Source organism: Pelmatolapia mariae, linkage group LG12 (assembly GCF_036321145.2).
Source record: "Pelmatolapia mariae isolate MD_Pm_ZW linkage group LG12, Pm_UMD_F_2, whole genome shotgun sequence".
NCBI classification, from domain to species: Eukaryota; Metazoa; Chordata; class Actinopteri; order Cichliformes; family Cichlidae; genus Pelmatolapia; species Pelmatolapia mariae.
Window position 1 is genome coordinate 35,323,840 of NC_086237.1, and position 25,624 is coordinate 35,349,463.

Below are 25,624 nucleotides of genomic sequence, written 5' to 3' on the forward strand. Positions count from 1 at the left end.
CTGCTGTCATTTAAAGAATTTAGAGAATAACTGTGAATTTCTGATATAAAAGTCAAGGCACTATTACCGGAAAAAATTTGAAGCAAACAAAAAGCAAGTAAAATAGCTACGCTGGGTTAGAACGGACTGACAGAACAGCCTGATGGAGGCTACAAGCACCATGTGGGAGCACACAACAAAGAATAGAGGGAGATATACACAAGAGGAGATACGGCAGAATGGACACACCTGGGGAACACAGCACAACACACAAAACACACATTCTGAGGAATAGAATTTGACTGAAGAGACAGGGGAAGCAAAACTGAACATCACACGCATGAAACAGACTATCAAATTAAAACGGGAAGTAACACATTCACTGAGGCCCACACTAAGACATGCAAACCTGACTTAGACAAAAAGGTAAAAAAAAATGGAGACCATACAGATATAAAGGGAACACAAAAGGATAAAAAACAGAAGATATCCAGCGGTATTTGAATAACTCATTATGTTGTGGGGCCAAAAGGAATAAACACAGGGACCAGAACTAGAGATGAATGAATTTGACAAGACAGGGAAACCGGACAACCACGGAAACAGGGCATGGAGAGACAGAAGGCAAACAAATATGGAGACACTGATGACAGGACATGGAAATGAAACAAGGACAACAAAACAACATAACATAATCAAACAATAAACTAAGAACTATATATATATATATATCAGGGTTCATACGCCTTTTTCAGGGTCAAATTCAAGCACTTTTTAAGCACTTTCAAGGTCCCTTTTCAAGCTTTTCCAGCATACCCCCCACACACTCACCCCCCCCCGCCAAAAAAAAAAGAATGCATGTTTCAATTCGCATCACCTCAGTAAGACCTTGTGAAAAGACACCTTTGCTCCCCTTTTGTTAAGACATAGAAAAACGCACCACACAAAAATACTGCAAAAGGAAACGGTTGCCTTATATACATAGTGTATAAACTCAAAATGCACATTTCACTTAAAAATTAAGATGTGAAAATGTGAACAAATCAACTTGTTAGATATTCTTCTCCTGTTGAAAAACAAAAAACAAAAAAGAAATAAATAAGTCTTCTCATCATATATTGATGCTTCTTTCCTGTGTGACAAAAAATAGGAGACAGATATTTGTTGTTTGTTTGTTTTTTAAGTTAATTCCCAATAAAACTGTTTTATTGCTAACTACATTGCTGTCTGTATTATTGCTGAAGTCCTAAATGATCACCTTTAAAGTGTTTGTGCTAATAACATCATGTACAGTCAGACAGGCATGGAGAACAGCACTGACTGGGAGAGGCTTTGAACAGATCACATAGTTCAATTCAACATATAAGACTTTAAGAATGCACAAGCATCTACTTAAAATCTATTGAATTTATCATCTGTGATATTATTATGTACAATTCCAATGTATTTTGTTCATGTGCCTTAAATAAACAAGCACCCTTAAAGTATGAAATATTCACATACAAATACACATAAATGTGTGTACTGTCTCAGTGGCTGATAGTGCCCCACAGGCCTCAGTGTGAGCTTGAAGACATTTATAATGTTTAAGTAGTTTAATGTGTAGGTGCTGACGATAAACACATTTTGAATGAAACCCGGGGAACTTTGGTAGCACAGAAACAAGTGGCTATTCTTTGTGACCATATGGATCGGTCCCTCATATTACCATTATTTCACCCAAAGGCACCAAGTTAATACTCAAAAAAGCTGCAGCAATACACACAAATATAAACAGTACTTGGTGACAACTTAGCTTTTAGCCTCTAACCCTCTGGGGTCCAGGGTATAATTGGCTGTTTTTGACTACTTTTGATTTGGCCTCTATATTTCACCTTTAAAAACTGTTTATCTTGCCAATCTGTTATTTTCTCATTTTGACATAATGTGTCAGCACAATTTATCTAAATTCAGACATAATTTAAAATACGAGTAGAAAATGATATTTTTGACTGTAAAAACCACAAGCATGTTTAAGGAATCATTTTCATAACTTGAAATGCAAATAAAAATTGTACATTTTTTTTTAAAAATATGCACAAGTTTTGCAAACAAAGTTATATGGTACTATTTACCTAAAAATGCAGCCAAGGCTCAGACGTTTTTTATATAACCATTTCAAACTATTTACAGAACAATCAGGTGCTCTGCGTCAAATAAGAAGGCACACAAATTATTTATGCAACTCCAAAAAATAGTTTGTGTTCACTATAACACAGATGAGAACAGCACAGGAATAAATCCTGCAGGTCTGACAGCAGGTGTGTCACTCAGCGTTTACTCTGCAATCTGCCTTTGGTGGCGTTTTTGCAGCAACTGTGACATTCACTAGTAGAACTGACACACAAAACAAAAACTACACACTAACTACACAAGACAACACACTAACTTGAGACTCCAAACACGGCAAACGTCACAAATCTCTCACGTATCAAAACTCTCTCTCTCTCTCGCTCTCTCTCTCTTTCGCCGGTCACTCCTAAAACTTCCCTCTCCTCCCAAACGACCAAATTGCACATGTTGCCATATCATTTTTTGATTGGTCGACATGGTACATTTTTCCACCAATAGGGAAGGAGTGTTTTTTCTTTTTTTCACTCACAAGCAAAGCGTGTTTGCTAGCGCTCTCCATAGAAAACGCCGTTTATACCGTTTACGTAAACGCCACTGTTTTATTCAGAAAAAAAACAAAAAACATCGGTTTTACGTGACCTATCAACACAATTTAAAACCTGGTATATAGTTTGAAGTCCGCACGTTCGTCCCAAGTTGAAATGGAGACTCTGGGTCCGTCGACACCAGAGGGTTAATCAGAAAGCCTAAAGTTGGCTAGTTATGTAGCGGCTAATGTTTAAAGCTTTCACTTGAGCAAAGTAACTCATATTACTGCTAAGTAATGTTAGCTAAGTTCACAGCATATTCCATAATAGCGCTGCCATACTGCATCACACTCAGTGCATTTCAATCATTTCTCCAGCGAGTTTGATAGCAAAATAATAATCATAATTTAAAAAAATAGCATGTGTAACATACACATACTGGAAAATTATTTACTAGGACTCACCTATCATGCGACTGGAGAGCGCAAACTCCGCCATTGTCGTTTTCTATCAACACTCATTAAAACAGCAACCTACAGGTATGTTAGCGCACTCATCCCCGACTGGCCGAGGGAGGGGCGGGGTCACACGTTGAAACAGACGCAAGGCAGCCCAGACGGGGAAATTTTGCTTTTACATTTTGCGACTCATTTTATTTCTCTATCTGATAAGAAAACTATTCAATCAGATAGTTATTTGTTGTGAATGAAATACAGTTACATTTTCAAGCACTTTTAAGCACCACATCTGAAATTCAAACCTTGAAAAGACAACATTAAAATTCAAGCATTTTCAAGGATTTCAAGCACCCGTACGAACCCTGATATATATATCAATAATAAAACTACATGGCTCTAGGAAATACTAAACTCAAGCAACTACAGAACATAAACACTTGAATTCAAAAGAACGAAACATTACCAAAAACAAAATTCAAAATACAGGATCAGAGAGCTTGGAGAATGACAATTTCTGTAAAAGTATTTTAAATGTAATAATTTAATTTGTAACAATATCTGACCTCTTTTAAATGTAATTAATTAATTTGTGCAGTATTCTCAGTCCAGTTTGTCATTTCCTCTTCATGTGGGTACAAGGAAACTCATCAATTTAAAAGTTTTAATGCCATTTCAACCCCTGGTTTTCCACAGCAAGTGGCTTACAATGTAAGCCACTTGACTTCAATATTATAAAATAATCTCAAAATCCAATAGCACATGATGTTGGCCTGACTTCATAAATAATAAATGAATTAATAAAGAGTGTAGGTTTTCTGTAAATGAAGTTCCATTCTATGAATATCATTCTGACTTTAAATCCATTAAATTGCAACCACACCAGAGGAGATCATAATGTTTTGGCTCAGGTAATACAATTGAGGTTCACTCAATTGTATTACCTGAGCCTGACCTGAATATCAGTTTGAAAGAAAGATTATATTTGAGCCCTCTGCAGGGGTTATTTGTTCACAGAGCTGGTGGTGCCGCAAATAAGAGCTTAAATGTCCAACTCAGCTGTTCTGGACATTAAAAAGTCCTACCAGTTTACCAGAATAGAGTCTGTGAAATGCCCAGTAGAAGCCAGGGTAGAATATAACAGTTACGTGAGTGAGTGAGTGAGTGAGTGAGTGAGTGAGTGAGTGAGTGAGTGAGTGAGTGAGTGAGTAAGTAAGTAAGTAAGTAAGTAAGTAAGTAAGTGAGTGAGTGAGTGAGTGAGTGAGTGAGTGAGTGAGTGAGTGAGTGAGTGAGTAGTATATGTCTTTTCTCCTGCATGCCTTACCTAGGTGGCATCTTCATGTACACTAGGCAGAGTCTTTCTAGATCTCATCTCTGACGTTACCCAAGGTAGTGTGCAACAAGTGAGAAAGGACAACTTTGGACACATCCCCTCCTAATTCTCATAACATTTTCAGGAGTTCATGAATGAAAAAAGCTTTTAATGTTCAACACTTGATCATCACAACTATACTGCAGTTTTCTTTGAACTGCAGATAGAACTCAACCCAATAAAACATTATTTTGTGACAGGATTGGTACATGTTATGGATGGCTGAAAAATAACACATTGACAGTGTTTCAAAAGGGAACCTTAATGAAAGGGGTGAAGAGAGAAAGAAAAGGAAACAGAGAACGAAAGGGGAAAGGAAAGGGGAGCGAAATATATGGTGTGTACACCAGTTCAGTGAAAGCAAACAGCTAAATTAGTCATGGAAAGGATGCAAATTTGCTTCCCCTGAGTGTTGCATGGTAGAATTACCCTGAGAGAAGCAGAGGGTGAATCATGCCAACCCCCGGCACCATGTGATTTATTAGCAAACATCCAATTCAATAAGAAAGTGCTTAACATTCAAAAAGCTGTGGAAGTCTCATAAGGTGGCATTAACTATAGGATATTACCATTTCTACTGGCAGTGGGGAGGCAAGACAAGAGACATTGGAAAAAACAAACACACCCACTTTCCAGAGTGATCTTAGTATGACGCGCCAAGTGGGACTGTGACAGACGAACAACTCACTTGGCCTTTTCCACGCACGAATGTTACTACTCATTAACATAGACAACGAGGTTCATTAATTGACACTCCAGCCCAAAGAGCCTCTCTGCTTTGAAAGGGCATGGAGAGGGGGGGAGAGAGGGAGAGGGGGGGGGGGGGATGCTGTAAAATAACTGTGAAGAGAGGAAGAGAGATAGACAGGGTGCTACATAAGCAAAATGAAATTGCTGTTGCACTCCTGCATAGAAATTAAAGTTTAAGTGGTCCTGGATATCCGGCACACTTATGTTTTCTAAGTAAAACTATTAACAAGTCTCAAAGAACTCTCAAAAAAGTATTCCACGAGCACGTACATTTACGTGGTGAGATATAAACAATTTGTGGTTTCTAATGTCTTTCAGGAGGTATTTTGTAAGAAAGTGTATTTTCCTCTCAACTGGTACTTTCATTGTTTACCAAAGGATTTGCAGACATGAATAATTAGAACGCTACACAAAAAAAACAACATAATTTGGCAAAAAGTAAGAAACTACTTTTTAAAGTGTTTTGTAATCTCTCAAGTGTCTCTCAATGCTCTCAAGACACTATCTTTAAAAAAAACCAAACCCTGTCAGAGCAGGAACCCAAGAACTCTTACAGAATCTCAGAAACTTTATGTGTATTTTATATGTATTATCACAAACAGTAAGGGAAATAAATAAGAATAAATAAGAATAAGTCATTTGCTCTTGGACCCAAAATAATTCCTGCTCTGGCCTTAATGATTGAAACAACAATATTAAAGTGGGAAAACATTGGCATCAAGGCTGTTGAAACCTTCATACAGTAGAAGCAAAATACTTTAGTCAACTTACTCAATAGTTGAAAAAGACTTTTAAAAAAGCTCAAGCAAAACTGTAATGATCTTCACATAACATTTTAGCAGAAATTTAGGTCGGGCTCATGGTCATACACTCGACAACAAACTTTGTTAGGTACAACGACCTCCTGAACTTCAAATCAAGTATCAGAATGGGTAAGAGGTTTATTTCAGTTGCTTTGAACGTGGCATGCTTGACGTGCTGCTCTGAGTAGTTTCAGAAGCCGCTGATGTTGTGGGATTTGTCCACACAACTGTCATACTGGTCACTGAACCTAAAGAACAAAAACAGACTTCAAGATATAGTTACAATGTATCGTAAAATCGCACGTGTGAATCTGAATGATCTTCCTCATCTGTACAAGGCTGACACCTTGAAGAAGGCCCATTGTTTCTGGCTGATCCTAGGCACCCTTATAAAAAAAACAAAACTTTTCCTTCCACCTTGTTGCAGATACTTGTATGCCAATGCACAGGACAAACAGACTAAAAAACCCATTTGTCCCAACTTCCAATATTACTTGAATAACTCATTATGTTCTCAATATTAATGTTGTTTTTTGTCTATATTTACCACTTTTTTATTGCATTTTGCTTGATGTGTGTGTGATCTGGCTGTATAAAGAATTCCTCCTTGACAGATAACCTTGAGGGTTTACAGAGAATGGTCTAAAAAAGAGAAAGCATCCAGTGAGCAGCAGTACTCTGGGCAAAAATGTGTCTGTTGATGCCAGACACTAGGGAGAAATGGCCAAACTGCTTCAAGCTGATAGGTAGACGACAGCAAATCAACTAGCCACTTAATGTAAAACCAAGGTTTGCAGAAGAGGATCTGTGAACGCACGACACATGGAAGCAGATGGGCTACAGCAGTAGAATATCACATGCGTTCAGCTGACAGCAGGAAACTAGGCTACAATTCCCAAAAATCAAAACTGGACAATACACATGGGAAAAAGTTGATGAGTCTCAGTTTCTGCTGCAAAATTCATATGGCAGGATCAATATTTGTGTGTGCATCTATCCTGCCTTGCTCAAGTTGCTGATGGTGGAGTATTGTTGTGGGAGATGCTTTCTTGGCACACTTTTGGACCCTTAATGCCAACAGAACACTGGTTAAATGCCAGAGTCTTCAGGAATATTGTTATAGACCAGTTCCATCCTTTTATGACCACAGTGGACCCAACCAATGTACCACATCACAAAGCTTAAATCATCTCTGAGTACTTTCTTGAATAGTGACAATTTAGAGTTTACTGTAGTCAAATGGCCTCTACAGTCACTAGATGTCAGTCCAGTAAAGCAGCGGTCCCCAACCTTTTTTGCGCCACAGACCCGTTTATGTCCGACAATATTTTCACGGACCAGCCTTTAAGGTGTCGCAGATTAATGCAACAAAGTAAAACTACCAAAAAAACAAGATTTATTCATAACACACAAAAGACCCAGGGAAACCGAGTTAACGATAAAACACGATAACAAAATAACGATAAAAACCCTGAAAACCATAAATTTCACACCGGAGTCTCAACTCTCGTGACCCAGTACCAAACGATTCACGGACCGGTACCGGTCCATGGGCCAGGGGTTGGGGACTGCTGCAGCAACACACCTTTGGAAACAGGAGACTGGCATCATGGATGTACAGCCAAAAACATATCGATCAACTCTGTGATGTTAACATGCCAGTATGGATGAAAATCTCTGAGAACTGTTTACTGTTACTTGTTGAATCTCTGTCACAAAGAACTGAGCAGTTCTGAAGGCAAAAAAGGGTATTTTCCCACATTCCCCCTTTTATCCAGTATCTCTTTGTAATAAATGCAAAGATACTATAAAATATAATCTATATTATCTTTAAATCATTATTATTCGATAGCTGTGACAATTTAGGTGTCTCAATTTAACAGTGACAACAGGAAAATCCAGGTAAAAGACATTAAATAATGATTAAAACACTTGAGATATGTGTGTAAGCATCACCTACAATGTTTGTGGAAGTCCGTGTTTTCAGTCAGGTCAGTAGAAACTGATTGCAAAAACCAGCTCTCACATTTCAAAGTCAGATTTGTATATGAAGGGGCAAATGATGGAGTCATTAAGAAATGATTACCTAGCTGACAAGATGTTAAGTATGCTAACACGAAAAATGTAATTATCTATGTCTGTCTCTCTAGGATATATGTACACGACGAGGCCGATTGAAAAAGAAAATTCAGAAACCTCTGGTGAGCCACTCTTTTTGATATGTAATTTAAAATTGATTTTGATGCTGCACATATTCAATCATGTCACGTAAGGTTAACAGTGGTTTGATGGCAATTTACCAGCAACACTAGGAGACATTTCAGTCATCACAGCAAAACAAACAGTAATATTGCCACTGTATTGATACAGCGGTGCTCTTTAACCCTCTCCGTGGAAAATTCTGTCTTGAAAAATGGGTTTCCAAGCTGCATGTGTTGACATCAAGTACACATTATTTGACAGACAGGCAGCATATTATGGTTTCTACAACCTCAATGCTAAAAAAAAAAAAAAAGTTAGGGCATGAAGAACAATGTCAATAAAAACAGAATGAAATTATTTATAAACCTCATAAACTCATATTTTAAACATAAAGGAACACAGAATACATTAAATGTTTACACTGAGACATTTTACTATTTCATTAAAAATATTAGCACATATTGAATTTGAAGAGAGCGATACGTCTCAAACACATTGGGGCCCTCAGGCTGCACTGCATTAAAAATGGGCACAGTTCTGTCATGGAAATCACTGGATAGGCTCAGGAGCTCTTCCAAAAATCACCACTGCTGAAAGTTATATACAGGTTTTACAGCAACATATGCTTTAATCCAGATAGTAGGGGGAAGGCCTTGCATAACATATACTGTATGTCTTGCATGTTTCAGCAAGACAATGCTAAACCACATACTACATCTATTACAACAGCATGGCTTAATAGTCGAAGGGTCCACATGCTAAAATGGTCTGCTTGCAGTCCAAACCTTTTACCAAATTAAAAACTGTTTGCACATCACAAAACAAAAAATACAGCAAAGAAGACCCAGGACTGAGCAGTGAAAATTCTCTATCAGTAAAGAATGGGGTAATATTCCTTTCGCAAAAGTCCACTGGTCTCTTCATATCCCAGATGTTCACATAATCTGAAAGAGCAGGGGATGCTACACAGTTGTAAATATGGCCGTGACCCAACTTTTTGCAGATGTGATACTTCCATCGATTTCAAATTGTCTTGCTGGACTGTCTCACTGACAGAAAATTGTGGATGCTGTTACATTTTTTAAATGTGAATCAATGAAAAACAGAAGGGGTACTCTATTCAGACCTTCTGAACTTCACTCCTTGTTTAAAGATCTTGGCCCTCTGGAAAATTCCCAAACATCCTTGCAAGGGTGTGAGGGTGCTTTTTCACAGCAGTTTTACATTTGATAAACAAAGAAATGCTGTTTAATATAAATTGTGAAGGATAAGAAGTTTCTTTCCTCTGCTTACTTCACTTCATCCACCCTTGCTTATTGGAATAGCCTCTTGTCCACAGTTTGTTCAAAATGTGGCAGCTCGACTCCTGACAGCCACAGGCAAACAATACAATATTTTGGCCCTTTTACACTGGCTCCCAGTGTGTTTTTGAATAGATTTTAACTTTTTTTTTTTAAGTGACTAAATGGGTTAGCATCTCCCTATCATTCTGACTTTTAACCAAGTGTGCTCCTTTAAATTAGGACCTTACTGACACTTGACATCTTCAAAACTATTTTTTTGAACATAGAACATGGGTTTATGAGATATGCAAATCACTGCATTGTTCAGTTTTTATTTACATTTTACACAAGTCCCAAAGTTTTTAAACTGGTAATGTATTTAGCTGGGATGTAATTCATTTTGTATTTTGATCATTATTTATGTCATGTCTAAAGCAAGAAACTTCCAAGGAAACATCTGCTTGTGACGATAAAAAGCAGCATAACAAATGAAAATTAATATTAACACTGTATTCTTCTACTCTATAGGCATATTTATTGTACACTATTGTACATAGTGTACACTGAATGACTCAGACAAATTTCAAACTAATTACTTCCCTAATTCCCCTAAACTTGGCACCATCCCTGGACTCAGCATATTTTTTTATGCTAAGAATAAACTCATTAATTATTGGAGAGGGAATACGTTTTGCTACTTTGTAGTCATCGCAAATTAATATAGAAGAGGAAAAAAAGCTGTAAACAGGAGAGTTTACTGTAAAACTAATATATCTACTTGAACTCTTCTTGCTTCAGGCGATTGTTTTCAGCTTGAACAACTGTTCTGGTTTGCTCACTAAGATGGTCTGTTTTCAAAAAGTGAAACAAATGCAAAAAATGTTTTAGGGCTAAATACAGACCTATGATGTCAATGTAGATCTGAACTTTTTCACGGTAATAGAAAGGTCACTTCCTTTTAAGTACCATGCTTATCATGCATTAACTGTCATGATTATTCTACTTGTTAAATTCATGCCTGAAGATCTATTTGTACATTACACTGATAAAACAGAGCCGTAGCCCTAGATACAAAAGAAGAAAAGGAATCTGCTCAACATCTGTCTCCAAAGATGTGAAGAAACATTACAAGATTTTCATTATGTCTTCATTTTTCATTAAAGCAGTGTTTCTCAAATGGGAGTAACATACAGTCTATTTGGGCTGCTGGTACCACTCAGCACCCCCTATTTTATGATAAATACTGAAAAAAAAAAATCAATCATACATAGTCCTAAAATATTCAAACTTTAATTTGTTCAATGTTTTTTAAAGTCCCTGGTTTCAATTCAACTCTTAGGTCTCATAATCTGTCATTTACTAAAAAACCTAGAAGAGAAAAACATGAGCAAGTCACTTTTTAGTATTTAATCACCACAGTAATTGATTTTTCATTCAAACGTAGCAGCAATACAGGTGAAAATACAAAGAAGTAATCCACATTTGTGTCCTTTTCTCTATTTACCCTGTGTCTGGAAAAGAGTTTGATCACTCAGTTACCTCCCAGCTGTAGACTGTGACAAAATTAGTTAGAAACATGGGCTTTTGCTTCACTGCAGATCTGATACAAAATCTTTGGGCACCTGACTGAAGGTCAGACAGACCGAAACGTAATTTAATTAATACTCTAGCAGTAAGCGAGACAGTGTGTGGGAGTTCCATTTGATTGCTTTTATGAAGTGCAACTTATCAGAAAGACTCATTTAAATGCAACTACAATGTCATCTTAGTGTCACTGCATGATGCCAAAAGACTGGTTTGAACTGAATTTAGTGATGTATTTTAAACATTTTCAATGCAGCATTTAATTGGGGTTTTTTTGTGGTTGTTTGGTTTTTAAAAAAATAAATAATATAAAGGCTTGTTTTCTCAAAAAAGCTTTAGTAGTTGGAGGAAGTTCTTTGTATTCACAGAACAATTATTAAATGTCTGTGAGCAGTGCCTCCCTGTTCTTTTATTTGCACAATGAAATTATTACCTTAATTAAGACGTGTTTCTATTTAGCTTGATATCATTTACACATTAACATATCTGCCTGTTTTTGATACACACTTTTTCATTTTGTGGCTTCCTTTTGCAAAACAAAGGTCTCTTCTTGGAGACAACAGCTGCAGCGGTATTTAAAGACACAACATTGTTGTTTGTCCATGAACGGCACACATTTTTTGATCTAATGGCCTATTAGCTGAAAAACTGTCTGCGGAATGCAAAAGTGTTAAATCTGTTAGAATGCAAAACACTTATTTTCCCTCCTTAATTCTTCTTGGTAGGTAATGTTTATATCACTGTTGAGCCATACTTCTTAGCAAAATGATTCTCTGTAATGTTAATGAGTTGGTTTTCTAATAATTCTGCTTGTAATCGACACCTCATTAGCATCCTTAGAGCTTTCTGTTTTTTAAGCTGCCAAAAATGACCTTATTACCAGTTGAAAACGGCAACAAGTAAACGCAGTGAGCAGCTAGCAAGCTATCTGCATCAAGAGACACAGGACAAAATCACTTCTACACAAGACTGAATATATTTGGACTAGCACTTGACAGGTGGTGAGAAAGAAGACTCCAATTTCCACAAAAGGAGAAAGTTTCCCTCTCTTATGCATTATGACTTGCAAAATTGGCAGCGGTTTCATTCCAGGGTGAGAGTTTCTTGAATTCATAGATACACATCGGTAAGGAGGCAATTTGCTCATTATTTCTATGGAGGGATAGAAACCATCCTGTGGCTCACTGCAAGCTGAAAGGAAAACACATTATCACACAGACAAACACATTAAACCAAGAAGGACAAAGCTATCAAGCAGAAGACGAGCGTCCACACCAGCAGACCACAGTATTTGCTGAGCTTTTCGATGAAAAAAAGCATTCGGAATCAATTTTCAAACCATGATTGCAAAAATGTCAGTATCTCAAACCTATCGTGTGAAAAAATTAAAAACATGGAAATGGAGGCTAATATACATTAGAAAGGATATCAAGATGCTTCGAAAGCCAACTTTAGAGAACGTGTACAATGCAAAAACATTTCTAAATGATTTTAGATGATATATACGCCAAAAAAGAATAACATTAAACATATCTTGAAATTGAAAGCACTCAGATATTAATATAACTTTGCTTTCACACTGTGATGACGACAACACAAGATGAACATGAGAGGAAAAATGCTGAAAGCCGAATATGATTGCTTTCCATTCATATCCATGTTTTATCTCCTTTTTAAAATCTTTTTAATCTCTGTCTTTATCTCTGAGTTAATGGTTGTAGTTGATTGCATCCAAGATAAAAAGATAGCAAGAGGAACTCTTCACATTTTCACACACTGAAATCCCCCTTATCTATCATATCATATCTGTCAAAACCAAACTCGAGTTTTCCTTCAACAAAGTATGGGGGGGGGCAGTCTTGCACATTCAGCTGCACAGTCTTTGTGCAGTGATAATGAGAAATTAGCCCATATCTCATTAAGATGAAGGGAGAATAATGTCTCTTGGGGTCAGAGGGTAATCCCTGCCTATTGCGTCCTGGCCACATTGCCAGGCAATTAAGCACAAGAAAATGAGAACCCAAGGAGAACTATGCGCTTATTAAAATCCTAGTAACAGGGGGCAATGTGGGAAGTATGGAAAGAACATAGCAAAAAGATTTTGTTAAAAGCTTTGAAAGCTTTTTATTTAGCTTAAAAAAAACTTGTGTGATATTTTACGTATTTTTATCAAGGTTTTTCCCTCTGGCGGAATATTTGTAAGATTCTCATCCTCCCAAATCTTTAAGTGAAAAACCACATGATGAATCGTGATGCAGCATTTAAGAAATAGTCAAACTGTACGATTCAGTCTTCAGTCTCCTTTGCATCAAGGAAGAGAAAAACAAACTGATACCTACTACTTCCTTGCACATACAGACGTAAAAGAAACAAGTGCCAGAGACGAAAAACCAACCTGATGCTTGCCAGCACCATCCTGCATCCAATTATGATGTATTAGGAGAGGTACTAAGCTATCAGAGAAGCCAGCAAATCTGCCCTGTCTCAATGAGTTGCAACATTTCCAGGCATACATTTTCCATTGATTAGAGTAGCTCAATTCACAGTCTGCAGTTTATCACTGCTTTGGGACCGGTAATCAATTCTCTAATGCCGTTTGAGCCTATTCACTGGAGCTATGATCCAGTCGTCACCAAGCAGATACACACATACATACAGCCATGCCCACTGATATTGTGGATGTAGCCCTGTCTACATCCAGGCCCACACCACATATAACCCAGATGGCCATCATAAAAGCAGAGGACAGCTCTAAAATATTAACTTACCAAGTGTAGCAGTGATGGGGCACTGTCATCTAATGGTATTATCAAAATGAGTGCAGCTCTCCTGAGGCAGACTCTGGTTCCTGATTACCAAGCAGTGGTGGACCCTGTTTGTGACCAAATCTGATCAGCATAGCACCAGACATAGGGAAGGCCAGTCAGGAACTCAGCCCGAAGGCCCCTTATCTCTACCGACAGGCCGTTGGTCCTTTATAGGCAATGATGTCCTCCCAGGAATTAATCTGATTGGGGTCTGGTGGAAGATTAAGTTCTAGTAAAACTGCTAAAGGAAAGGTATGGTCCTAACCTCCCTTCTAAGCCATTCCTTTCTTGGATCAGATGGAATTACATTTTGAGACTTTGTACAGAGCAGAGGGAGGACAGGACTGCATCTCTGAATGTTTGCTTCAGGCAGGGCTTCAACTGAAATTAACTGACCACCACTACCTTAGACTATTATCACTGAGATCATTTTTACACTGAAACAATTTGGTGAAATAGGAGCCATAAAGCTTCAAACCTAAATTAAAACAAAGCCTTACCTAATTCTGCATTTGATTCATCGTCATCTGCCTTGCAAACAAAATGTAATATTAACATTCCTCTCCTGGTACTGATTAAATCCCTAAAACCCTATCACAAGTTTTCACATTTGTGAAAATAAATACTTTTAAATGGCTTAGATGTAACACTGCCCCTCTGCCTTTATCAGTTTAAGCAGATGTGTGAATATGCAACATTATCAATTCTTTTATCTCCTATGGCATCATACAGCTTCAAAATTGCTGTTTGCATTTTGACTGTCTGTAAAACAGCATAATATAGTTTTGAAACCCATATCATTTGTATCTGTGAACTATATCTGACAATCAAGAAATCACTCAAATAGCACCAAGTGAAGTATATATAATGTATATTATAATGTGAAGTATATTAATATATTATAATATACTTTATATATAAAGTATATTATAATGCGGTGCGCCTTATGTATGAAAACAGTGCGTCTTATAATCCAGTGCGCCTTATGGTCCGAAAAATACAGTAATTCATTCCATAAATGTGGTAATAATAGCTCATAAAGAAATTGCCTATTTGTGTTTTAATCACAGATGGTTACATTTTGTTATTGTCTTTATGTTGTTTCTGCTACTTTCTTATTTTTTATTAGGGTAAACTATAGTGTCTGAAGTAAAGTTATATATTTAATAATACTTTCATTCACTGGATTAACTTGACAAAAATCAGCCCTTAATTGTTTATTGCTTAGTCACAGAATTCTTTAAATGATATTTAATCCTTGGTTCTGATGCCCAAAACTTCCAAATAGAGGCTCATTTGCAAACATTCCAAAAATACACTTTGGAATACATTAATAAAATTTAACTTGTTTTCTCCCATGGTTTGGGAATGATAAACTTAAATACCAACTTCTGAAGTCTAGAAGTAAAATAACCTCTGTATTCACTCAAAAACACACACAGCGCTCCAAAATGGCTGCCACTTTTTGCCATTAAAAATCCAGAGAAGCACAAAACTTACTTTGGTGTCTGTGTGTCATCCAAGCGGTTCCCCAGCTGGAACTCATGGGATTTGCTGCGGTGCAGAGCGGTGAAGCCTGGCAAAAGATGGATAAGTTTGCGGCTTGGCGGAGGTGGTGTTCCTGGGGCCTTCACCTTATTCCTTCGCCGCATGGGAGGAGTGCCAGGTGGGGTCATGGTGTTGACCACCAAATGAGTCCGAGGAGGGGTGTGACCAAAATGCCTCTGGCGGGGTGATGGGGGCAGGGAGCGATGACCAGAGTCCAAGGGAGGGAAGAGCCCTGAAGAGGGGCTGTCGACAGTGAGTCGATCGGCATACAAAGGGGGGGCCAGGGCCTGTGGGCTGTGGCACATGTGCTGGTTGTACTTGGACTGGACTTTGGGGCTTTGAGAGAGCTGGAACCGAATCCACTGACTGGCCTCTGGCTGGCACACCGGAGTGTTTTCTTTGCCAGATTCTGATGTGGGCCACTGAATGGACCAGTCCTGTTTGGTCTGGCTCCCTGTTGAAAGTCCATAAAGACAGAGACAAACATCTGGTTGTGACATGTTGCTAAAATACATTTTTCACAATTTTACAAAAATAACAAAATAACATATTTTAGTTGCACGTAGTGGTTTCAACTCATGCAAATAGTTTTGGTTTAGTTTGTCCAGGTTTGGAGATATCCGTCTACAATTCAATATCCACCAACAGTACTGTACGAAAGTCTTGAGCCATCCCTCAATTCTTTATTTTTTGCTGGGAAAAAGGGGAATAGGTGCAGTGATTCATTGAATCATCCAACAACAAACATCGAAATATAAGATATAAGGCAAAAACAGAGTTTGTACAAATAAAACAAGCTTCATGTTCATTCTTCAACCCAGCCTGAACTCTCTTAAGCAGTTAGTCTTCAGGAATAGTTCTCCGGGCTTCTTGAAGGACATTCAAAGCTCTTCTGTGGATGGTGACTGCTTTTTGCTCCACTCTCACACTTCTTCAGTAATGTTGAGCTCTGGGCTCTGGAGAGGCCAGTCCATGTCTGATAGTGTTCCATTGTGTGTATTTCTATCCAGAAATGCTTTTACTGCTTCGGCAGTATGTTTGAGATCACTGTTATGATGAAAAATAAAGCTGATATATAACAGCCCTAAGGCCATGTTCAGAAGGTACTGCATGTTGGCTCAAAATCTGAATGTACCTTCCGCATTCATAATTCCAAAAAACATTACCAACACCACTGGCTGAAACGCAGCCCCAAACCATGACAGAGTCTCCAACATGTTTATAGACGGCTGTAGACACTCACTCTTGTACCTCTCTCTTGACTTGCTCTGTACCTCTGACAATTTGAGTTAACACGTTCAAATTTTGACTCATCACTGTATAAGACTGAACTGATGACTCTGTCAGGTCTTGTGCTTTGCTGGATTTTTCCCTATTTCCTTACATGACTGTATGTACTTTTGTGTACTTAAGTACAAGAACTTCACTGAAAATGAGTGAAAAAAAACCTGCCAATTTAAAGATCTTAAAAAAAAAAAAACCCTGAATAACTATTGCTTAAGACCATTCTTAAAAATCACTAAAAACTTCTTGGAAAAAACAAAGGTTTGAGGGGTGGCTCATGACTTTTGCATAGTACTGTGTGCCATACATGGAATAATAAATAGAATTCTGTTCATGTTTCTCACAGCTTTGTAAAAGACTACCAATGAAAAACTAAAATGCAACATTGCTCTGCAAAACAAAAAATACCTACATTTTTTTAAATGAACCCAAAACTAAAACTGTCTGTATATCAAGACACAACTTAGATTAAAGAAAGAAGTTATTTTTTTGTAATTTGAGCATTTTGCAATAAAATGGTGCAGTTAAACTAAGCAGGTTCTTTATGTGCATGTAATACTAAAATATCCATAAGCATTTTTTGTCTTAATTGAAGCATTTGATGAAGTCCTAGGGCAAAGAATATATTTACAACAAGTTAACTGCATTAATCTGAGCAATGAAAAATACATTTTTTCCATTATCTGATGTGAGCACACGAGCAGCAGTGGTGTTCAAATATCCTGGCGTGGAGCAGATTAAGCATCGCTTGATGGAGAAAGAGAATGAGAAATGGAAAAGTGCTCAAAAACAGAACAGGGCAAAGCTGCATGAGTCAAAACACAAGCTGACTTTTACTAAAACTAAACCTTCAGCTGAATGACAGAGAAGGATCAACAGAGAAAAAAAACTTGAAAGTGAGCAGCCAAAATGAGTGTTTTTGAGTTCAGATGACAATACTTTACCTCCATTATTGTGCAATTTATCCTCCTCAAGTTGTTCTTCAGAAAGAAACAAAAAAGGAATGTGTTTATTGATCTGGAAGAGAAACGACTGAAATAGTGTGCAGTATTCTATCCGTCTATCTACACAACCAAATGCACAACCAAAAGGCTATTCAGAAAAACAAAACAAAGTACAATTGATCCTGGGTACATTGAAGCAGATGCAGCATCTCATGCATGACTGAGTGTGCACAAACTTGACCTCGCAGTTAAAAAAAAAAAAAAAAAAAAAAATTGCTTTTGACCGTCAAGCCACCATTAATGCAAATTTTCTGTCAACAACCCCATACTTTCTTCTTTTTTGTGTGCCATTATTTTTTTCTTCCATCTGACATTGTCTCTAAGGAACTATAAGCAATGCAAATGCACAGACTTTCACAATGGCAACATCAAATGAACCACGAAAATATCAGCAATAAAAAGTCCCAGAAGAATTGCAAAAGTTAGAGGGGGGTGGGGGCGATGGGGGTAGTGAGCAGCTTTTCTATAATGTTATGAAGAAGATGCTGGAAGAAATGATGAGTTATGGGAAGAGACAACTGAAGACACAAGAGACCTAATATATGGCAAGTTTCAAGGGTGTCAATTTTTTTCTTTAAATATTTTCATTTGTTCTGCATCTGAGAATTTGTAATAGTTGCTAACACATCACCAAGAAGTTGCAGTTCTTTGTGTCCTCTGCGTAACACATAGTGTTTTTTTGTTTAATGAGCTCCATGTTGTTCAGTTCAATTTCAATTCAGTTTTATTTATATAGTGCAAGGCGCTTCACATTGTGAGGTAAAGACCCTACAGAGAGCTGGTTCCACAGGAGAGGGATCTGGAAGATAAAGGCTCTTCCTCCCATTTAACTCTTAAATACCGGTACCCAAGAAACGACAAGTAAACTAGCAGCAATCCAGAGTAGGAATCTGGTTAGATAAGATTTTTAGGGGTGAGTACAATAACCTCAGTTTTTTCTGAATTTAGAAGCAGAAAATTAGAGGTCATCCAGGTCTTCATGCCTTTAAGACATTCCTGCAGTTTAATAAATTGGGGTGTGTTATCTGGCTTCATAGATAGATAAAGTTGGGTGTCATCTGCATAGCAGTGAAAATGTATACTATGGCTCTTAATGACGGTATCAAAAGAAAGCATGTATGATGTAAAAAGAATAGGTCCCAGTACAGAACCCTATGGAGCTCTATAGTTAACCTTTGTGTGTGAAGAGTCTGTTAGATAGATACGATTCAAACCACAGCATCACTGTGCCTTTAATACCTATGCCGTGAATGCCGTTTCCCTATTGTAATGAGCTGTGAACCCTGATTGAAACTTTTCCAAAAAAAAAATCCCCTGCTAATGATTAGTTAGATTCTTTAATGATTACGAGTAGTTTTTTTATGGTTAAAACCTTATTTGTGAAAAAATTCATGTGCTCTGACCTTTTGTCAGCCTGGCTAAAGAGAAACCTGGAGTTGTTCTTTTTTCTTCAATCAGTGATGAATAGTGAGATGTTCTAGCTTTACACAGGGCTTTTTTTTAATAGAGCAACATACTATTTTACCAGGCTTAATGAAGATCTTCCAAAATAGTGAGACACCATTTCCTCTCCAGATTATGAGTTATCTGCTTTAAGGTGCATTTTTGAGAATTATATGTTTGAAAGAAATTATATCCATAAACTTAGTTACACACTTTAAGAAACATCTACTGTGGTGAAATTCATTTCCCACTGCTGAGTAATCCATTATTGTAAATGTACATGTTATTAGGAAATGATCAGACAAAAGAGGATTTTCTGGGAATACTGTTAACTTTTCAGTTTCTATGCCATATCTCAGAACAAGATCTAGAGTGGGATTAAAGTTATGGGTGGCTTCTTTTAAATTTTGAAAGATGACTATCTACATGGATGTTAAAATCACAGACAATAATGTGTTTATCTGAGCTGACCACTAAATCAGATAAAAACTCTGAGAAATCAGATAGAAACTCTGAGTAAGCACCAGGTCAACAATACATAACAACAAATAAAACTGTTTTTTAAGCTTTCCAGTTACGGTGGACAAGGCTCAAAGTCAGGCTTTCAAATGAATTAAAACTCTGGGTCGTTGGTTGATTAATAAGTTAGAGTGGATGATTGTTGCCATGCCTCTGGTATGAAAACTTTTGAACCAAAAGTCCAGTTAATTACATTTTGAGCATGATTATCTTCTAGATTAGTGACCAACAGGTATTAAATCGCTGACCAATCAAATCGCTGTAAAATAGCTTCGCCATTCCAGGAAAATTCCTTGGACTTCTGTGTATGGAGAGCCGGAAAGTTTTTCAATAGCACCCAAAGTCTTTATGTTTCCCTAATGAACTTTGGTGATAAAAATAGCTGAAACTGTTTTTTACTGTTAACTGTAAACAACTTTATAAAAATTGTATTGTTCTATAAAGATTAATCTTTGGTCCTAAAACAGGACACCTATATGTACTTGCTGATCTTACATTAAATTTACTTTAAGACTAAGGAAACATTTGAATTCTGTTTTTTAGATTTATTTTTTTACTTTCTCTCAAACCAAAGCTGCAGGTGAAAAAAACAGAATTTTCTCCTGTGTTTGAATGATAATGCTGTGATACTGATACAGTAAGTCTGTTAAATAACCAGCCAGCCTTTTTCTTGGCTTTGAATGGGCTAGACTTTACTATAGTAGATCTTTAACAGTCATACTGATGAAAACACTTAAAGCCCTCATACATTCTTGCAGCACTTTTGACAGTAAACTGCTGCACACATTCATGCCACTGCTTTGTCTGCAGGAGCTGTGTTGCTTTCCGTCTATATTATTTGCGTTATCTTTTCATATTTTTCATACAATATAGTTTTATCTTCTTCTGCAAAATCAGCTGATTTGCTGAAAATATAGATCCACATTTGTATGGACTGGTCAGATGCCACCAGTGATAACTACATGTCATGGAGAGGCGGACGGAAATAACAGTTGTTGGTTGTATCTTGCTTGTTCACAATACAAGGTTCAAGGTTCTTTAATTGCCATTAGAGCATAAAACCAGCAGTGAAGGCACACTGGAATTCTTGTGCAGAGCACTCTCAGTCTGTATACTAACACAATAGCCAGTGTACACATATATAGTTTTCTCTTTCACAGTTTCATAGTTCTGACAATCCTTGCATAGACTGAATCAGTTCTAAAGATCTCTCTTTTCCTTTTTATTCTTTCAGTGAAAGGAACAGTTGGTCAATATTTTTTAGCCGTTCCGTGCGTTACTACTACTGCTATGTAAACACTCAGCATAGTGCTTTAAATCAAAAGGACTAAAATTCTGCATAGAAAAAATAACCTGGATTGTTACTGTTCTGGTTCATTCATAATTGTTTTAACCAATTAAACTGGAAATAGCAGAAGGTAAACGCTAAACAACCAGTAATATGAAAATATATATATAATAAATAATAATTTTATATTATATAAAAACAACCAGTGTCCTTGATTAGTTCCTGCTCTCTGGCTGACAATTATAATCAGGGAACCTGGTATTGTCTAGGTTGTCATAGAAACCAATTGGTTGTCAGCACTGCTTGGCACGTGGTTACGCATCTCCTGCACAGAATATGTTTCCGAGAACAATGGCAAATCCAAAACTATGATCAGAATATTTATCATGCTGTAGCTGCCTTTCTGCCCTCAGTGAGGCTGCCTGAAGATCACGCTTACATATATCTAAAGCCACAATTCATAGCTGCAAAATCCTTTAGAAAGACAGGCTGTAAAGGAGTGCTCATCCACAGATGTTCCTCAATCATCCCTTCTTTATTAGCAGAAATAAAACCATGACAAGCCACTCAGAAGTGTAAAAATTCTGCTTGACCCAACATGAATAATCAAAGACCACCAATAGGTTTTATAGCTTACGGGTGAGAGACATTAGATAGCAGACTGGGGCTGATTGAAGGGTGTTTAATACCTTTGGACTGTCCAATTACCAAATAGGTAGCTTTTGGATACGCCAACATCGATGATTTAAATTACAATATTCCTTTTGGCAGTTATACTCTTGTATAAGCCTGCCTCACTTAAAAAATACTTTTGACAGTGCTTATCAAGCTGATACCCGAGTGAAATTTCTCTGCATGAGAAGCAATGAATTTGAATCACACTAATAAAACTGTTGCTTCAAGTCCTGAGTCAGTCCATGAAGCACACTAGTATCTTAGCAACAGCTTTAGCAAAATAGTAACAGGAGCTGACTGATGAATTTCTTGTTTCAGATCATCTCACCTAAGCAAAAGCCTGAGGCAAATCAAAAACAGCTCGCTGCTAAATTAGATGAAGAACACATACTGAGCGTAACCCCTTTGAGATCTGTGATTTAAGTTAATTTGTGTGTCTTGTGCTCGTTAGACAGTACATTTTTGAAGTTGCATTTCACGGAGAGTTTTGATATTAAAAATGCTCTTTATATAATGTGTAATTAATAATTTAAATAACCCTAACTTCATGGGGCAAAAGGCATATCAACAAGACAATAACCTGCTGACATCAATGCTTTGCTATTCAAACTTTTTTCTGCTGAGGCTTTCTTCCAGTGCCCTTAAAACTGCATTATTTTATTACTAAACAAAATTATATTAACTGTGTGAAACTGTAAAATGATTAAAATATACTTTGAGCCACTTTTGATTCCCAATTGATGAAAAGGAATTGATGATGATGATCTGAGCAATAAATCAGTGTCCAATTCTTAAGCCATCATATAATATGAGTGACAGTCCTGGTTGATTTCTGCTTTCATTAGCTCTGAATGTCATAATGAGATAAGATATTCTATTTCATTTGAGGCAAAAAAACAGGGCAAGCTTTAAATGTGATTTGATTGGAAACTCTAAAGCTAATTAATAATTCTCTTCTTGGTTCTTTTGTTTTTACATGGTGCACATTCTCACACTGTAATAATACTAAGGAGAGTATAGACTTATAAGTGCGGGTTGTTAGTGGCACTAGATGACATGAAGATAAGATTATACAGTGTGAGCAAAAAAATGTTTTACCATAGAATAAAAAGGGTTTTTTTATTTTAAGAATTATAGCAATTTCTAGTACATATGGCCCCATTTTCATGAGCTCAAAATTAACTGGACAAGCTCACTGGACTCAAGAACTGTTTTTGATACATGGATGAAAATCCCTAGCAATCCATGGACACCCCTAAATGCTATGTTTCATTTCTTGAGATGCTGCTCTCTTCCCCTCATTCTGGTACAAGTCAATCTTGGTCCTTCAAATTATTTTTTCAAAACTGTGCAGGTCTTTTTCGATGCTTTCTGACAAAATCTGACCTTTTTCTTGGGTGATCTTCTTGTTCTTTGAACCTTGTAGCAAACTATTTTTATTTACATTCATGAAGACATCTCTTGATTGTAGATCGTGATAGTGACAAGCCAGCCTCTTCAAGCGTGTGCTTTACTTGGTTAGACACTGTAAATAATTCTGTCATTATGCACTTTAGCTGTCTTCAATGGTCTTTCAGGCCTTTCACTGTTGTAGAGTTGGCCAGTTTATTATTTTTTAAGGCTGTCTTATACTGTTGATTTGGTCACTGCTATCTGACAGGTTTATTTTGTTTTATCAGCCTCTTTATATCTTATATTTAAAATTCCAGTGAAAAGCTACAGATTAAAGCCTTTAAATTAAGCTCAGATTTTGTTAATTGAACACTGCCGATCGACCAGTGCTCATCAGACCCAGTACCTGTCATGATGCTGGATCTGTAACCCAGTGGTTCAGTATTTGGACAGTTTGAATCTGGTTGAAGTTCTGAATTCTGAGTTTAGTTATACTCTCTGAGTGACTTATGTTTAGTTTTCTTGTGCTTACAAGCTCTGATTAGATCGTTTAGGTCCTTTTGCATTTCTCCTTTTGATGTCTCTCTGTCTCCTTCCTGCGTTCTTTGTATTTGGTCTGTCATGTCTATCATGTAGGATAAGTTCTGTCTGAATGTTTATTCATCCGTGTTCCGTGCTCTCGCTCCCTCTATTCCTTGTATTCAGTCAGTTCGTGTCTCAGTGTGTGTCTCATGTTTCCTGTTTTATTTTGATAGTCCCTTGTCTCATGTTCAGTGTATTCAGTTTTGCTTCCTCCCTTTCTCATTATGTCTGATTAGTTTCAGCTGTGTTTCCCTCCCGTTTCCCATTCCCCCATTAACCTCTGTATATTTATCTTGCCTCAGAATTGCTATTTATAGATAACAAATTCCTAAAAGGTATATGTAAATGCATAAAAAGACAAAAGGCTCTTAAGATTCCATAACCTTCTCAGGTTTAAAAAACAAAAAACAAAAAAAAACAAAAAACTTTTTTTATGGTCAGGCCTTTAGTTTAATGAGTCCTTTCTGTGTTTCACCCCTTTTATTAGCAAATGTTGGCCATGTTTATGCATAACTTCAGATGTAATTCTGGAGCCACATCATCATCAATCTTCCATTCTCTGCTCTCACCTGAATAACCCTGCATCTCCACATCAACTGTCGAGAAACTGCAGTGATTAATGCAAATAGCACGCCCCAACACCATTAATGGTGCGAGCTTAACACGTGGCGAGGCTTTGAGAAATGCAGATAACAGCCTCATAATTGGATTAATTACCTCTAAATGTGTTGCTTCTTTAGGCTAAATGGCAGTGAAATGCCACTGGGACAGTAGCTGGTCTATCTCACCACCACTGTAAACAGGATTTGGTGAAAAGGGCAATGGCTGTGTTCAATATATGCAGTCTCCCTTTTTAATCTCGACTCTTTTGAATTGGGGGTTTGTGAATGTTCTTGCAGTGTAATCAGTGGGACTCAAAGTTAGAGTCTGCTAATTAGTTAACAGCCAATAGGGACCACCTATGGGTGTCCAGGAAGACAGGTGTTGGGGGGGGTTTGCATCTTCTGGTCGCTTTCCTTCCCCGATGCGTCTGCTTTTTTTTTTTCTTCGCAACATGAAGACGCTTCTTCTTCACCTCCCGTTGTCATCACCTATGTCTCGCCCTAATTTTCTCTCTTGATATTGCGCGCGCGCACCCCCCCCCCCCCCCCCACCCCCCACCACATACATACCCTCTTCACTTTCCTGTCCACCTCCGATTCCTTATTTTGCATCTTCTGTGCCTCCCTCTCCACTGCTTTTACTCATCTCTTTTTCTTGCTGATGGCATTTGAAGCCAATTAGGTGTTTTTATGCATGTAAAGCTGTCTGAAGACAGGGCATGAGGACATTCCTTTCCGATGTCAAAGATTACAGAGAAAAAGCACAGAGGAAACCTGTCGTGCTGAGCAAAGATCAGCAGTATAGCTGATCAACACAAGGACACAAATTAAAAAAAAAATAAAAAAAAAAAAATCCTTCACGTGTACGAGAGTTTCTGTGTGTGTGGACTTGTCTGGAGGGGTGGGCTGGATAATGTGTGTATATTGCAGCACAAACGACTGACCGGCTGCCTTCAAATTGTATGACTCATCCTCATTGCAGCTCGTGGACTGCAATCCCAAGAGCCAGTAGTGAAATATTCTATTAACTTGCATTAGTTTCCTTCCTTCAACACTACATTGCAGAGGAACATACATTCACTTGGTATGTTTTCTACTTGTCTGGTTATGTGATATATAAGCTGGCAAGACTGTAAAGTATATTAATGTCCGTGCCTGCCAATTTTAACATAATTCCTGATGACTCACAAACTGGAGCAACATATTTATTTTTATTTTATTCATTTTTTTAAAAAAAAATTTTTTAAATCCTCATTTCTGCTTTAATTCATGGCAGTTGAATAAATATATATATTTATATGGATTCTTGCAACAGCCTACAGATTTTTAGAAGAAATATATAACTATTAAAAAACACGTAAGAGCATCCTCCACTTCTTGCCTCGTGTGCTAAATGTTCTCATGGGGCTCATT

General features: G+C 37.3%; 1 protein-coding gene across 2 annotated transcripts in view; it reads right to left on the bottom strand.

Moving 5' to 3' along the window:
• The window catches only part of ksr2 (kinase suppressor of ras 2), a 111,590-nt gene that overhangs the window by 65,467 nt on the left and 20,499 nt on the right, over positions 1–25,624 (bottom strand). Inside the window, exons 4-5 of one of the 2 annotated variants that reach the window (XM_063489888.1) lie at positions 17,651–17,686; positions 15,375–15,876 (exon numbers count right to left, since the gene is read on the bottom strand). In XM_063489888.1, the coding sequence (XP_063345958.1) occupies positions 15,375–15,876; positions 17,651–17,686 (538 nt within the window). The remainder of the gene's footprint in view (positions 1–15,374; positions 15,877–17,650; positions 17,687–25,624) is intronic. The other variant, XM_063489889.1, reaches the window with a different exon arrangement.